General features: G+C 44.8%; 1 protein-coding gene across 5 annotated transcripts in view; it reads left to right on the forward strand.

The window, feature by feature from the left end:
• The first annotated feature begins 299 nt into the window (after positions 1-299).
• Positions 300-15198, forward strand: part of SETX (senataxin) — a 93613-nt gene continuing 78714 nt past the window's right edge. For 2 of the 5 annotated variants that reach the window (XM_010372832.2, XM_010372834.2), the window contains exons 1-5: positions 324-435; positions 1607-1713; positions 6314-6497; positions 9839-10049; positions 13873-13982. In XM_010372832.2, the coding sequence (XP_010371134.1) occupies positions 6321-6497; positions 9839-10049; positions 13873-13982 (498 nt within the window). In that variant the 5' untranslated portion in view covers positions 324-435; positions 1607-1713; positions 6314-6320. Of the gene's footprint in view, positions 436-495; positions 702-1606; positions 1714-6313; positions 6498-9838; positions 10050-13872; positions 13983-15198 lie in introns of those variants that run through there. The other 3 variants (XM_010372833.2, XM_030919068.1, XM_030919067.1) reach the window with 3 other exon arrangements.

Below are 15198 nucleotides of genomic sequence, written 5' to 3' on the forward strand. Positions count from 1 at the left end.
AAAAGAAGAAACAGGAACGGAAATGGCCAGCGGGTAGGGGCCGACCCCACCCGCTGCGCGGCTCATCCCGGAGCCGCCCCGCCCGCGGGAAGCCCGGGGCGGGGCCGAGGTCACGGTTCCGCCGCAAACTCTCCCAGTCCACTCTGACGGGGACTCGGGATTGGTCGGGCCCCAGCTGTCCGGACGTGACGCCAGCGCCCGGCGCGGGCGGTGCACCGCAGCTGCTCTTCCCATGCCCCGCCCGCCGAGGGCACAAAAATCTGAAAGCAGCAGCCGGGGCGGGGCCTGCGGCCGGCCGACTTCGCGCGGGGGGCGGGGCCTAACTCGCGGCAACGCCTGGTTGGTAGCTGCGGCTGCGGGCCCGCACTTCCGCCGGTGGCCGAGAGCGGGGCCAGTCATGGAGGTGGGCTAGAGGGCGACGCCAGAGAGAGCGCGGTGAGGGGAGCGGCGGGCTGGAAGCTGCAGGCTGGGCGGGCGTGAGCGTAGACGCGGCTTGTGCTTGCAGGGCCGCGTCGGGGAACCATCGCGGCGCTTAGGGCCCTGTGGGCGGATGTGGGAAGAGTCGGCGCGGGCTTGGCCGCTTCCCTCGGCGCAGGGGCGGGAGCACCCCTTGACGGCTAGCGGCCGCCTGTTGCCTTCCTGCGCGCTGGACCCGGCCGCTGCGACCGCCTGTCCTTCCGTTGTTTACACTGCGGTCTCGTGTGAGCTGTTTTTCGGTGTGGACACTGCGTAGTTTCCTTGGGACTGAGCAGGAGGTCTCGGGGTGGAAAGTGTGGGTCCCCTCCATACCCTCGCCTACCTCCCGCCCAGAGTCCCTCCGTTTGCTGTTTTTTTATTTTTTCTTTTTCTTTTTTTTTTTTTTTTTTGAGACAGGGTCTCGCTCTTGTCACCCAGGCTGAAGTGCAATGGAGCAATCACGGCTCACTGCAACCTCGACTTCCTGGGCTCCAGCGATCCATCCGCCTCATTCCCCCCCCACCCCGTAGGTGGGACCACAGGCGCCAGCCACCACGCCCGGCTAATTAAAAAAAAATGTGTTGCAGATACAGGGCCTGGCTGTGTTGTCCAGGCTGGGGTCAGCTACTCCAGGGATCCTCCGAGCCTTTGCAACCGGCCGGTCCCTTGGTTTGAAGGAGAGTCTGTTTCTCCCACTTGGAGGGGCTGGAGCTTTTGCTGCTGGCCACAGGGCTTTGTGCGTCCTCCCCAACTTCTGGGATCTACGGATGTGCCCAGAAATTTGCATGACCCAAATGAAACGGGGATGACTGCCTTGAGGGAAAGGAGCTCCACAAGGAGAAGGCCGAGTGTGGTATTTGATAAGTGATACAGCTGACGATCCTAGGACTGATGTTACCTGTGCTGGCTAATAACTTGGATTTTTGGCTCAGTGCCTAGCTATCCCCGTGAGGGCGGACAGCCCCCTGTGGAACTGGGAGTCAGAATTGCACTTCTGCTGTTACTTGGAAGTCCACAGCCAGGTTGTCTAACCTATCTGGGCTTCCTCATCAGCCAGCAGTATCTGTCTGTAATGGGATTGATAGCAGGCTCAGATGAGATAGAGTATAAATACCACTTAACAATTTTGTTTTTTGTTTTTTAATTTCAGAGATGTTCTTCTGGGGCCAGAGTCTGGGCATATATGAATGTAAATCCGTGTTTGTTCACAACTAAGCCCAGCTGAGACAATCACTTTTCTGTAGGCCATTTGCCCAGGTAATAATTTTTTTTTAACAAGAGTTCAGAGCGCCAAGGTAAGTGTAATGATGGAAACGTGTGCAGAGTCCTGAAGGGATGGAGAAGAAGGTCATCAGAGACAGACTGGAAGAGAGGACAGGTCGGACAGGCCCCCCAGACGTGATGACACTCAGGGAGGGCTTGCACACTGGTTATCAAATCCAGCTTTCTCTTGGAATCTTAGTGGAGTTCTTTAAAAGGGAAACAATTTTATCCACAGGATCTTTTCTACTTTTTTTTTTTTAAGTTCCTGAGGTAAGTCTGACGTGCATTCACAGTTAAGAACCAGGTAGAGGTAGGAGGGTGGGTTTTCAAGGCAAATGGAAGAGCTTCCATAAAGGCAGGGAGTACCAGTCACCATGAATGGATTTAGGAAGAGCAAGTGAAAAGAGGTAAGTGTGGAGGAAAGAGATGATGTGGAAGCTGGATCATCGCGGGCCTTGTGTGTGTTGAGCTCAACAATTTGAATTTTATCCAAACATTGGAGGAAGAGTCATTTGTGCTTTCGAAGTCCAGTTTGGGGCTTTGGCCTCTGGCAGCATTTTGGAGGAGGAATTGGTGGCGATCAAACGAGACAGATCATTTAGGCTTCTTCAGTAATCCAGGCAAATGATGAACATGTATTGAACTAAGGCAGTGGCGGTTGCACTGAGAAGAAAGTAGAGAAGTAATTAAGGAGTAGGCTCTAGAGCTCAGAGATTGTGGCTGAGGGAGAAGGAGTGTATAGGGTAATTCCTAGGTTACTGATTTGAAAATTGAATGGATGGTAATGTCATCAACAAGGGAATATAGAACAAATAACAGATTTAAGGGAAGGACTTCGTTGGGTTCTGGTCATGTTTACTTTGAGGTGCCCCTCAGACACGTGAGTAGAGATACACTGTATGCAGTTGGGTATCTAATGTATCTGTCTGGAGTTCTAGGCTAGGCTGTCAGTTATTGAGTAGGTGGAACACAGCGCATCATTGCATTAAGTTTTTTTTTTTTTTTTTTTTGAGATGGAGTCTTGCTCTGGGGCCAAGCTGGAGTGCAGTGGCGCGATCTTGGCTCACTGCAACCTCCGCCTCCCGGGTTAAAGCGATTCTTCTGCCTCAGCCTCCCCAGTAGCTGGGACTACAGGTGCGTGCCACCATGCCCAGCTAATTTTTGTATTTTTAGTAGAGACAGGGTTTCACCATATTGGCCAGGATGGTCTGAATCTCTTGACCTCGTGTTCCTGCCCACCTCAGCCCTCCAAAGTGCTGGGATTACAGGCGTGAGCCACCGCACCCTACCTGCATTAAGTTTTACAATGCTTTCTCAGTCTTTGGGCAGCTTCAGTCTAGGCAGTAGTTGAAGCAGTGGTTTGAAGTAGGTCACCCAGAAAGAGAGTACTGAGTGAAGAGGTGAGAATTCTCAGGACAAGCCTTCGAAAACTTTAGTATTTATTTTTTTTATTTTTATTTTATTTTATTTTTTGAGACGGAGTCTCGCTCTGTCGCCCAGGCTGGAGTGCAATGGCCGGATCTCAGCTTACTGCAAGCTCCGCCTCCCGGGTTCACGCCATTCTCCTGTCTCAGCCTCCCGAGTAGCTGGGACTACAGGTGCCCGCCACCTCGCCTGGCTAGTTTTTCATATTTTTTAGTAGAGACGGGATTTCACCGTGTTAGCCAGGATGGTTTCGATCTCCTGACCTTGTGATCCGCCCGTCTCGGCCTCCCCAAGTGCTGGGATTACAGGCTTGAGCCACCGCGCCCGGCCCAGTATTTATATGAGTAACAAAGGCAGGGGTAATTATGAAGGAGATTGGGTAGAAGTGGTGTCCAAAAAATGGTGTGTTGTAGGTAAGGAAAGCATGGGCAGCATTTTCATATGCTTTAGCAGAGTCACGTAAGGAACCTGTTGGATTGGTGATGTAGAGATTGTTAGGGACTTAATATTCAGTGGAGTATAAGGGTAGAAGCCAGAGTGCAAAGGAGCTGAAGTGGGAGGTAGTGAATCTAAACTTCGGGATGTTTAGCTGAGAAGTGTATTTGAAGTTTCTGACTAATATTGAGAAATGGATAGCCTAAGGATAAGTCTGTAGAAAGTTACAGTTATACCTATGGTGAAGCATCCTATATTTTTGGTTTTGACACATTACCTCTCTTTTTGGTGGGTGCTCAGAGAGTTGCTTTAATTTTGGTTTTGCAGCTTGAGCATTGTCTGGACACACCCATTTGTCATTCAGTAATGATTCCGAAGGGTTACAGTCTGATGAAACTAACAAAATAGATCTCAAGAAGAACTGAGTTGTACAAAAGCTTAATAGGATTCACAGTAGTTTAGAAGCAATTATTTTCTCCCTAAAAGACAAAATATGCCCTATTGAGATTTCCTGGGCTTAGCCATTAGGCCAGTGATGATTTTAAGTTTGAAGACAAAACCACACACAGCCTTTTGGAGAAGAGCTACGGAAGCGTATGTTCTCTTGGTGTACTCTGCAGCAGTGTTCTCCGTTATCTTCTAGATGCCACGACACTCACCTATTTTGGTAGTAACTCCCATATGCTTCTAGAAAATTTAGTCTTGCTTTTTCGGTTGTGGAAATAGGCTCTTTTTCTGAGTGAAATAAAAAGCAAATTCTGTAATTTTCTTAATAGAAGGTTTCTTTTGTTGTCTCCTTTGTTAGTAAAGTACACAACATTAAGAGTTTCAAGTAAGGTAAGTGGGAACAGAAGTATGCAACATTTTATTTGCATGGTAGTCCCACTTAAGTTTTTTAAAACTTAAATTGACTGCAGTCTATTAGCTGCTGAGATCATGCTTAAAACGATGTTTGAGAAACATCCTTGAAGTTTCACTTTCTGTTCTTATGTCTTCTAAGTTTGCTTTCCATGTTAAACTAGGTCGCCAGAAAAAAACCAGCTTCTGCAAGCTGTTAACTTACTAGTAGTGTGATATTAGCCTCTTAGGTATAAGTAATTCTTCTTTTGAATAAAACAGTTTTAAATTCTGCAGAAATATATTGAAGATCTTATCCCATGTTACTTGGCATTTCCTGGTCTGCAGTGCCCCTGTACTAGGAGGCCTTAATAAAATGTAATTAGAGTTAGTGTCAGGAAAGGGCAGTACTCTGCGGCTATCACTGCATACTCTTTTTCTCCCCAGCTTCGATGAGAACTGTAACTCATTACCCTTTTCCTCTGCTTTCAGGAAGCTCCTGATGTAGAAATCAGTGAAATTAAATTCCTTCTAAAGTTTTGATTTTGTTTTTTGAAATCTCATTTTTAAATGTCCTTTTGTGTATATACTTTAATGTTGAAAGCTACCCTGAATTTTTTTTAGAACCATGAAGAAAGCATACGTCTTCAAAAGTATAAGTAAAAGTAATATTTAATAAATTTTAAGAAATCAATTCATATGACAATGTATTTGCTTATGCTTATGCATTTCTAAATTATTTAATTGTGGCTATAAGAAGAAATTAAAGAATTTTTAGAAATCACTTTATTTTAGGAACTAGCTTTATGCCACAGAAGCCTTAGCAGCCAAGCCTATTTTCTGTTGAGATGTTTTATTTTTTCTGTTGGTAAAGATTATGTATTCTGAAGTTTAGGGTGATGGTGACACTCAAAAATCTCATACTGCCACGTTTCCCTTCCCACATGTCCGATGTCTTCACTTAGGTTTTTTTTTTTTTTTTTTTTGAGACAGAATTTCACTCTGTCACCCAGGCTGGAGTGCAGTGGTGCAGTCTTGGCTCACTACAACCTCTGCCTCCCAGGTTCAAGCGATACTCCTGCCTCAGCCTCCCGAGTAGCAGAATTGCAGATGTGCACCACCAGCTAATTTTTATATTTTTTTTAGTAGCGACAGGGTTTCACCATGTTGGCCAGGCTAGCCTCGAACTGCTGACCTCAAGCAAGCCCACCTCGGCCTCCCAAAGTGCTAGGATTGCAGGTGTGAGCCACCGCCTTACTTAGGTGTTTTAACCTTCTTCTAACCTTCTTTCTCCCTGAATGGAGAGTTTTTGAACATTTTTAAAAACTGCCCCTCCTGTGAATTTTAATACTACCAATATATTATGTCTCTCTTTATGTACTGTCTGTTTATCTGAGCTTTATATCTGAAAAGAGGAGGACTTTTTCACGTCCCACTAACTAGTTTTAGATCTCTCTGAGGGTGACATCACTCCTAATGAGGATGTATGAGCTAGGTCCATTCAGTTTATGAAATGAACTTAAGTTCATACTAGGTAACTTTTTTCCCCACTCCAAAATCTGTACTTTGGAAATGTTGGTAAGTCTGGGTCTCTGTGTATTTTCTATCAGTACTGTGTAGTTTTGAGCCTTCTCTGTAGCACAACTTTATGTTGCCTTATGATACTTATTCCTTTTATAATGCTTTCGTTTTTCTGAATTTTTCATGTGTCAACAATGGAAGGATTTTTTTTTAGTTTAGTGAGTTCAGTGATTGATAAGCCAGCTGGCAGAAGATTTGGGCTTTAGTGACATATTTTAAATTGAAACCAGGGTCACAAGTTGGAAGTGTACCTGTTCTTGACACACAGACGGTCTGAAGTTGGTTTTCTTCTTGATGTCGTCTTTTCTGGCTGTAGGTACAGAATGAGCACATGTTGTTGGTGTACTCCAGGTGGTGGTTCCACCATTGACTTCCTAAAGCGCTATGCTTCCAACACTCCATCCAGTGAATTTCAAACAGCCAACGAAGACCTCTGCTACTGCTTAGAGTGTGTGGCGGAATACCACAAAGCAAGAGATGAATTGCCATTCTTGCATGAGGTAATTTATATCAGATGGGCAATATTTTTCAGAGCGTGACAGCTAGGAAGAGAATAAGTTTGAACTCTGTTGGATATTCAGAGAAATGATGATACGATTGCAACTTTATGGGGTTTTTTTTGTTTGTTTTTGTTGTTAGAGATGGAGTCTCACTCTGTCACTCAGACTGGAGTGCAGTGGAGCGATTATACATGTATCATTTTATACATTAGAGTATATTCTTAGGACAAATTCCTGAAAGTGAAAGTGCTGCTCATGATTTTCCATGGGCCACATGGGTTTTCATAGTTTGTTTTGCTAAGTTTTAGAGACAAGGTCTTTGCTCTGTTGCTGAGGCTGGAAGTGCAGTGGTGAGATCACGGTTCACTGCAGCCTCAGCCTTCTGGACTCAAGCCATCCTCCCGTCTCATCCTCCTGAGTAGTTGGGACTACAGGCATGTGCCACCATGCTCCGCTAATTTTTAAAATTTCTTTGTAGAGACAAGGTCTTACTATTTTGCCTAGGCTGGTCCTGAACTCCTGAGCTCAAGTGATCCTCCCGCCTTGGCCTCCCAGTGTTGGAATTACAGGCATGAGCAACCATGACTGGCCGACTTTGAAGGCCAGTATAAGTCAAGTACCTAACTCATTGCCTGGTACATAGTAGGTGCTGAGTAAATGTTTATCACTGATGGAATTGAAACCTGGATCAGAATTTTATGATCTGTCACTTTTAGTCACATTGGTATAAAATAATTTAATGAAATAGAGTTATTGGGAGGGGATTTGTTTCATAATTTTTTGGTCAGTGCTATAATACATGCATGTATCTGAACGGCCTGGGTTTTTGTTATTGGTTTTTCTTTTTTTTTCTTTTTGAGACAGAGTCTCACTCTGTTGCCCAGGCTGGAGTGCAGTTGCGCAATCTTGGCTCACTTCATCCTCTGCCTCCCGGGTGGGTTCAAGTGATTCTCCTGCCTCAGCCTCCCGAGTAGCTGGGACTACAGGCACATGCCACCACACCCGGCTAATTTTTTGTTTTTAGTAGAGATGGGGTTTCACCATGTTGACCCCGCTGGTCTCAAACTCCTGACCTCAGGTGATCTGCCCACCTCGGCTTACCAAAGTGCTGGGATTGCAGCTGTGAGCCACTGCACCCGGCCAGGGTTTTTTTTTTTTTAAATTGGTAATAATAACTTCTTTTTTTTTTTTCTTTTTTTAATGGGCAAATGGCATAAACCTCTAAGGGCAAGCATATTTTCCAGTCATAATAACCAAAGTGAAAGATACAATTTTAAATATTTGGCTTTGAATATTTGGTTTATTTATTTGATGAAAAACAGAACGTAGACCATAGAGATGTGTGAAGTGTATAGAGGAGAGGATGATTAGTAATGGATTGGTGTTCAGAAACGTGCATTTTGTAAGGTTTTCTAATTATGAAGCTATACAGCATCTTTATACTACAAGCTGCACTAAGGTAGTTGGCTGCGCTAGGGTAGTTAGCTATGGCTAGAACGTGGAAGGGAAGATGTAGAAGGGCCTCGGTTTTGCATTGAACAGCTTCTCTCTCTCTCTTTTTTTTTTTGAATATAGTTGATAGGGATGTTGAGATATTTATAGAAAAATTCTACAGGAGAAGTGTTTAAGGCCAGGCGCTATGGCTTGTGCCTGTAATCCCAGCACTTTGGGAGGCCGAGGCAGGCAGATCACGAGGTCGGCAATTCGAGACTAGCCTGGCCAACATGGTGAAACTCTGTCTGTACTAAAAAATACAAAAATTAGCCAGGTGTGATGACTGGCGCCTGTAATCCCAGCTACTTGGGAGGCTGAGGTAGGAGAACCGCTTGAACCCGGGAGGCCAAGGTTGAGGTCAACTGAAACCACACCATTGCACTCCAGCCTGGGCAACAGGGCAAGACTCTGTCTCAAAAAAAAAAAAAAAAAATTGTTCGAACATCCCATACTACGTTATGTTTTCTTGTTGTTGTTTTTGTTTGTTTGGTTTTTTGTTTGAGGTGGAATTTCGCTGTTGTCGCCCAGGCTGGAATGCAATGGCCTGATCTCTGCTCACTGCAACCTCCGCCTCCTGGGTTCAAGCAATTCTCCTGCTTCAGCCTCCCACGTATGGAATACAGGCATGCACCACCACGCCTGGCTATTTTTGTATTTTTAGTAGAGACGAGATTCCTCCATGTTGGTCAGGGTGGTCCCGAACTCCTGACCTCAGGTGATCCGCCCTCCTCAGCCTCTCAAAGTGCTGGGATTACAGGCGTGAGCCACCGCACCTGCCCTGTTTTCTTTTTCTCTTAGAGACAGGGTGTCCCTCCGTCATCCAGGCTGGAGTACAGTGGCACAATCATAGGACTGTAGGCATGCACCACACCTAGGTAATTTTTCTATAATTTTTTTTTTGTTGTTAGTGACAGGGTCTTTCTTTGCTACCCAGGCTGGTCTCGAACTCCTGGCCTAAAACAGTCCTCCTACCTCAGCCTTCCAAAATGCTGGGATTACAAGTGTGAGCCACTGTGCCTGGCCAGCATCTCATTCTGTGTATACTCATTTTTCATAAAAGTGGCCACATTTAAATAGTTTTCTTTCTTTCTTTTTTTTTTTTTTTTTTTGAGATGGAGTCTCGCTGTGTCGCCCAGGCTGGAGTGCAGTGGCTGGATCTCAGCTCACTGCAAGCTCCGCCTCCCGGGCTCCCGCCATTCTCCCTCCTCAGCCTCCGAGTAGCTGGGACTACAGGCGCCCACCACCGCGCCCGGCTTGTTTTTTCTATTTTTAGTAGAGACGGGGTTTCACCGTGTTAGCCAGGAGGGTCTCGATCTCCTGACCTCGTGATCCGCCCGCCTCGGCCTCCCAAAGTGCTGGGATTACAGGCTTGAGCCACCGCGCCCGGCCCGTTTTCTTTCAATCTAAAATACAATCTCTAATACTTTACATTTCAGAATTTTTTTTTTTTGTTTTTTTTGAGACGGAGTCCCGCTCTGTCGCCCAGGCTGGAGTGCAGTGGCCGGATCTCAGCTCACTGCAAGCTCCGCCTCCCCGGTTTACACCATTCTCCTGCCTCAGCCTCCCGAGTAGCTGGGACTACAGGCACCCGCCACCTCGCCCGGCTAGTTTTTTGTATTTTTTAGTAGAGACGGGGTTTCACCGTGTTAGCCAGGATGGTCTTGATCTCCTGACCTCGTGATCCGCCCGTCTCGGCCTCCCAAAGTGCTGGGATTACAGGCTTGAGCCACCGCGCCCGGCCAATTTCAGAATTTTTGTACTTAGGAAAAGGCTTTCTGGGTGATCACATTCAATGTATTTTGTTGATGATAAGACATAACGCACACTGCCCATTTATTTTCCTTCAGGTTTTATGGGAATTGGAAACCTTACGTCTGATAAATCACTTTGAAAAATCCATGAAGGCAGAAATTGGAGATGATGATGAGTTATATATAGTAGACAACAATGGAGAGATGCCACTGTTTGACATCACTGGACAAGACTTTGAAAATAAGCTTCGAGTTCCTCTTCTTGAAATACTGAAATATCCTTATTTGCTTCTACATGAACGTGTTAGTGAGTATCTTGATGATTCCTCAAGTTATTTCAGTTTTATTATTTTAGTATAAGAATTTAGGCTTATTGCAAATTTGTTTGCTAAACTTAGGATAAATAATTAGGACTTCATTTTTTTCCAACATTTTTGATTTTTTGAGTTGAAACACAAAATACCTGTTTTTAGGGGCACAGTTCAAACTTATCTTGTTCAGAGGGCAACTGAAGTTTTTTTTTTTTTTTTTTTTTTTTTTTTTTTTTAGAGACAGGGTCTTGCCCTGTCTCCTAGGCTGAAGTACAGTGGCGCAGTCATGGCACCCTGCAGCCTCTACCTCCTGGGCTCAAGTAATATTCCTGCCTGAGCCTTGTGGGTAGCTGGGAGTACAGGTGTGTGCCATTGCATCCAGCTAATTTTATGTTGTATCTATTGTAGAGATGAAGTTTAACTGTGTTGCCCGGGCTGGTGTTGAACTCCTGGGCTCAAGCAGTCCTCCCACCTCAGCTTTGCAAATTGCTGGGATTATAAGGCTGAGCCACTATGCCTGGCTCCCAACATTTTATTGTGAAATTTTTTTAACATAGAAAAATAAATTATAGAGTGAACAGAATATACCTATCACATAGATTATACGGTTGTTAACATTTTGCTATATTTGCTTTATTATGTATCTGTTCATCTGTTTGTTCAATTATTAATAATTTTCATTCTTGCCAGGCATGCTGGCTCACAGCTGTCATCCCAACACTTTGGGAGGCTGAGGCGGGTGGATCACCTGAGGTCAGGAGTTTGAGACCAGCCTTGCTAACATAGTGAAACCCCATCTCTACTAAAAATACAAAAATTAGCCAGGTGTGGTGGCGTGTGCCTGTAATCCGAGCTACTCAGGAGGCTTAGGCAGGAGAATCACTTGAACCTGGAAGGCGGAGGTTGCAGTGAAGCAATATTGTGCCACTGCACTCCAGCCTGGCTGACAGAGGGAGATTCTGTCTTAAAAAATAGTAATAATAATAATAATTTTCATTCTTGTAATGTATCTGTGGCGGGGTTCTCAGCCTTGCACTGGTGACATTTTGGATAATCCTTTGCTGTGGGGCTCTGCCATCCACTGTGGGCTGTGTAGCAGCATCCCTGGCCTCTGTCTACTAAATGCCGGTAGCACTCCCTATCTCCTTTGTGACAACGAAAAATATCTCCAGACGTTGCTGAATATCTCTTTTGGGGGGTAAGGTATAAAATCACCCATGGTTGGGAAATGCTATTCTATAGTAATTTTCGTTAACCACCATGGCGTGGCTTATTATAGCTGTTTAGATTTTGGTTGTTGATATTTGCAGTTCATAATATGAATCTCTTGAAAGTAAAGACATTTCCCTAACCTATCAAATCTAACAATACCTTTTTTTTTTTTTTTAAAGAGTCTCACTGTCACCCAGGCTGGAGTGCAATGGCACGATATTGGCTCATGGCACCCTCCGCCTCCTGGATTCAAGCGATTCTCCTGCCTCAGCCTCCTGAGTAGCTGGGATTACAGGCTCCTGCCACTACCCCTGGCTAATTTTTGTATTTTTAGTAGAGACAGGGTTTTGCCATGTTGGCCAGGCTAGTCTCCTAGATTCCTAGTCTCCTGACCTCAAATGATCTGCCCACCTTGGCCTCCTAAAGTGCTGAGATTGCAGGTGTGAGCCAGCAGGCCTGGCCCAAAATAACAATACTAAAATCGAGTTCATTTTCATGTTTTCCCAATAGTTGCAAAATGTGTTTTTGGCTGCTTTGCTTAAATTAGAATCTAGTCAAGGGCCACACAGTGCATTTGGTACATAGTTCTTTTAATTCAAAACAGTCCTTCTCAGGCTCAGCAGCATAGCAATACCCTCCCTCCCCCATCTCTACAAAAAATAAAATTTAGCTGGATGTGATGGCACGTGCTTGTATTCCTAGGTACTCAGGAGGCTAAGGTGGGAGGATCATTTGCGCCCAGGAGGTTGAGCCTGTGGTGAGCCATGAGCACACCACTGTACTTCATTCTGGGCAACAGCGCAAGACCCTGTCTCTAAAAAACCCAAAAACAATCTTTGTTGACCCTTGAACTGTGCAGATCCTGTCATACATGGATCTTTTTTTGTTTTTTTTTTTTTTTTTGGAGAAGGAGTCTCGCTCTGTCGCCCAGGCTGGAGTGCAGTGGCACAATCTCACCTCACTGCAAGCTCCGCCTCCCGGGTTCACGCCATTCTCCTGCCTCAGCCTCTCAAGTAGCTGGGACTACAGGCGCCCGCCACTACGCCCGGCTAATTTTTTTGTATTTTTAGTAGAGACGGGGTTTCACCGTGTTAGCCAGGATGGTCTCGATCTCCTGACCTCGTGATCCGCCCGCCTTGGCCTCCCAAAGTGCTGGGATTACAGGCGTGAGCCACCGCGCCCGGCGGATCTTTTTTCAACCAAAGTGAAATCAAAAATACGGTATTTATGGGTTACAAAACCCGCTTCTCTGGAGGGTCGACTTTAGGTATGTGCTGGTTTCTCAGGGCCAACTGCAGGACTCAGCTGTTTGTGGATTTTGGTACCCTGGAACCAAACCCCTGCACATGCCAACTGTGTTTGTACAGAAACCAACTTGTGCCCTCATCTTTTTTTTTGGCCATGAGTCTGACTTGTTGGGGGAGGCCATATATTTGCCCTGTAGAATAACACACTTTATGGATTTTTCTGATTTCTTTCCTGTACTGTTATTTATCTTGTTTATTTACTGTATTTTCAGTAAACTGAAAAGTAGATCTAAAAGTGCGAGTCAGTTTTGTCTAAACCAATAAATTCGAAGTAACTAGATTTGAAAATTCTAAGATTTTTTTCAAGTATTAAAGAATATCCATAAAAGTATATGTTTGATTTTTTTTTTTGCAAATCAAACACATTTGTGTAGCCAGCATCCAGATCAAAAATCAAAACATTATCAACATCCCAGGAGCGCCCTTTGTGCTTTTCTAATCATTGTGCCTCCCATCCCCAAAGCCAGCCAGTGCCACTAGTGAAAAAACTGTATTATTGGAAATAAAAAATGATAATTTTTTTTGAAATTTTACAGTTAAAGTTGATTCATCTGAAAGGGTAAATGGATTGTTCAGTAAATGAGAATGGGACAGCTAGTTGCTTAGGGGCAAAGCTAACTTTGTTCCTTATTTTTGTATCAGATAAAGTCTAGGTGGATCAAAACATTAAATACAAATGGAATTGGACTTACAACCATATGGTTACAGGTCCTTTATACATTCCCTCTGGAGATAATTATCCTAAGTGTAAATAAAGAGATACAATCTTTTTTTTTTTTTTTTTTTTTTGAGACAGTTTTGCTCTTGTTGCTTAGGCTGGAGTGCAATGGCACGATCTTGGCTTACCACAACCTCCACCTCCTGGGTTCAAGCGATTCTCCTGCCTCAGCCTCCTGAGTAGCTGGGATTACAGGCGTGCGCCACCATGCCTGGCTAATTTTGTATTTTTAGTAGAGATAGGGTTTCTGCATGTTGGTCAGTCGAACTACTGACCTCAGGTGATCTGCCCACCTTGGCCTCCCAAAGTGCTGGGATTACAGGCGTGAGCCACCACGCCCGGCAAAAAAGGGATCTATTCTAATAAGGTCAGAATAATTTCCAAGAACATGCTATGACCAACTGATTTAGCCTGTCAGATAGGTAAATATTGTTCCTGCATTTACAATATAAGCATTTTTATGCCTCAATTTGGGGAAAAAAAGCAAATTTTTATTTTATTTACAGAATAACCCAAGGAACCTAATTTAGGTAATCTTGATAAGATAAGATTTATATATTTTACTTACTTTTTTCCTTTTAGATGAGTTATGTGTTGAAGCACTTTGTCGGATGGAACAAGCCAATTGCTCCTTTCAGGTGTTTGACAAACATCCAGGGATCTATTTGTTTTTGGTCCATCCCAATGATATGGTGAGTATGAGTGTTGGGTGATAGAAGGATATATTGTACTTTTGTACGTATAGATAGCTATAATAGAGGTTTATGGTGCAGATTTTGTTTAAAATGTTTGCTAAAATTTTTCTTGTTTTAAAATTTACTACAGTTAAGTAGAGGGTGCTGTGGGGTCAAAGAAGAGGGGATCTGAGAGGATAGGGGGATACTTACCGACAGGTGATGCTTGAGCTTAAAATTAAAAGGCAAACGAGGCTGGGCGCAGTGGCTCACACCTGTAATCCCAGCACTTTGGGAGGCCGAGGCGGGTGGATCACAAGGTCAGGAGATCAAGACCATTCTGGCTAACATGATGAAACCCCGTCTCTACTAAAAATACAAAAAATTAGTCGGGCGTGGTGGCGGGCGCCTGTAGTCCCAGCTACTCTGGAGGCTGAGGCAGGAGAATGGCGTGAACTGGGGAGGCAGAGCTGGCAGTGAGCCGAGATTGCGCCACTGCACTCCAGCCTGGGCGACAGAGCGAGACTCCGCCTCAAAAAAAAATAAAAAATAAAAAATAAAAAATAAAATAAAATAAAATAAAAGCATGGTAATGGGATTGTCAGTCAAGATAATGGTGAATTTCATTTTCCTGTGGGCCAAACACATACCAATGATATAAAAAAATGCAAATGGAGGCCGGGCGCGGTGGCTCAAGCCTGTAATCCCATCACTTTGGGAGGCCTAGACGGGTGGATCACGAGGTCAGGAGATCGAGACCATCCTGGTCTACACGGTGAAACCCCGTCTCTACTAAAAAATACAAAAAACTAGCCGGGCGAGGTGGCGGGCGCCTGTAGTCCCAGCTACTCGGGAGGCTGAGGCAGGAGAATGGCGGGAGTCCGGGAGGCGGAGCTTGCAGTGAGCCGAGATCGCGCCACTGCACTCCAGCCTGGGCGACAGAGCGAGACTCGGTCTCAAAAAAAAATGCAAAAGGAGGAAATTAAAGAGGTTATAATCACTTTCCTCCAAAGGAAAACTTATTTCTATGGACCAGCAATGGAACAGAAACATAAAGTAATAAATGAGTGGAAACCTGTAGGCCTGGATGGCGGTGGGTAGCTGGGGATTCAGCTTATGCAGGACAGCAGGAATTAGAAGTATACTCCAGGCAAGGCAAAGAACCAAAGCCAAACTGCGCACTCCAAACAAGGGGCGGATTGGGGGTGCTCCTCTGCCTGTGAAAGAAGGTTAC

Source organism: Rhinopithecus roxellana, chromosome 16, assembly GCF_007565055.1.
Source record: "Rhinopithecus roxellana isolate Shanxi Qingling chromosome 16, ASM756505v1, whole genome shotgun sequence".
NCBI lineage: Eukaryota > Metazoa > Chordata > Mammalia > Primates > Cercopithecidae > Rhinopithecus > Rhinopithecus roxellana.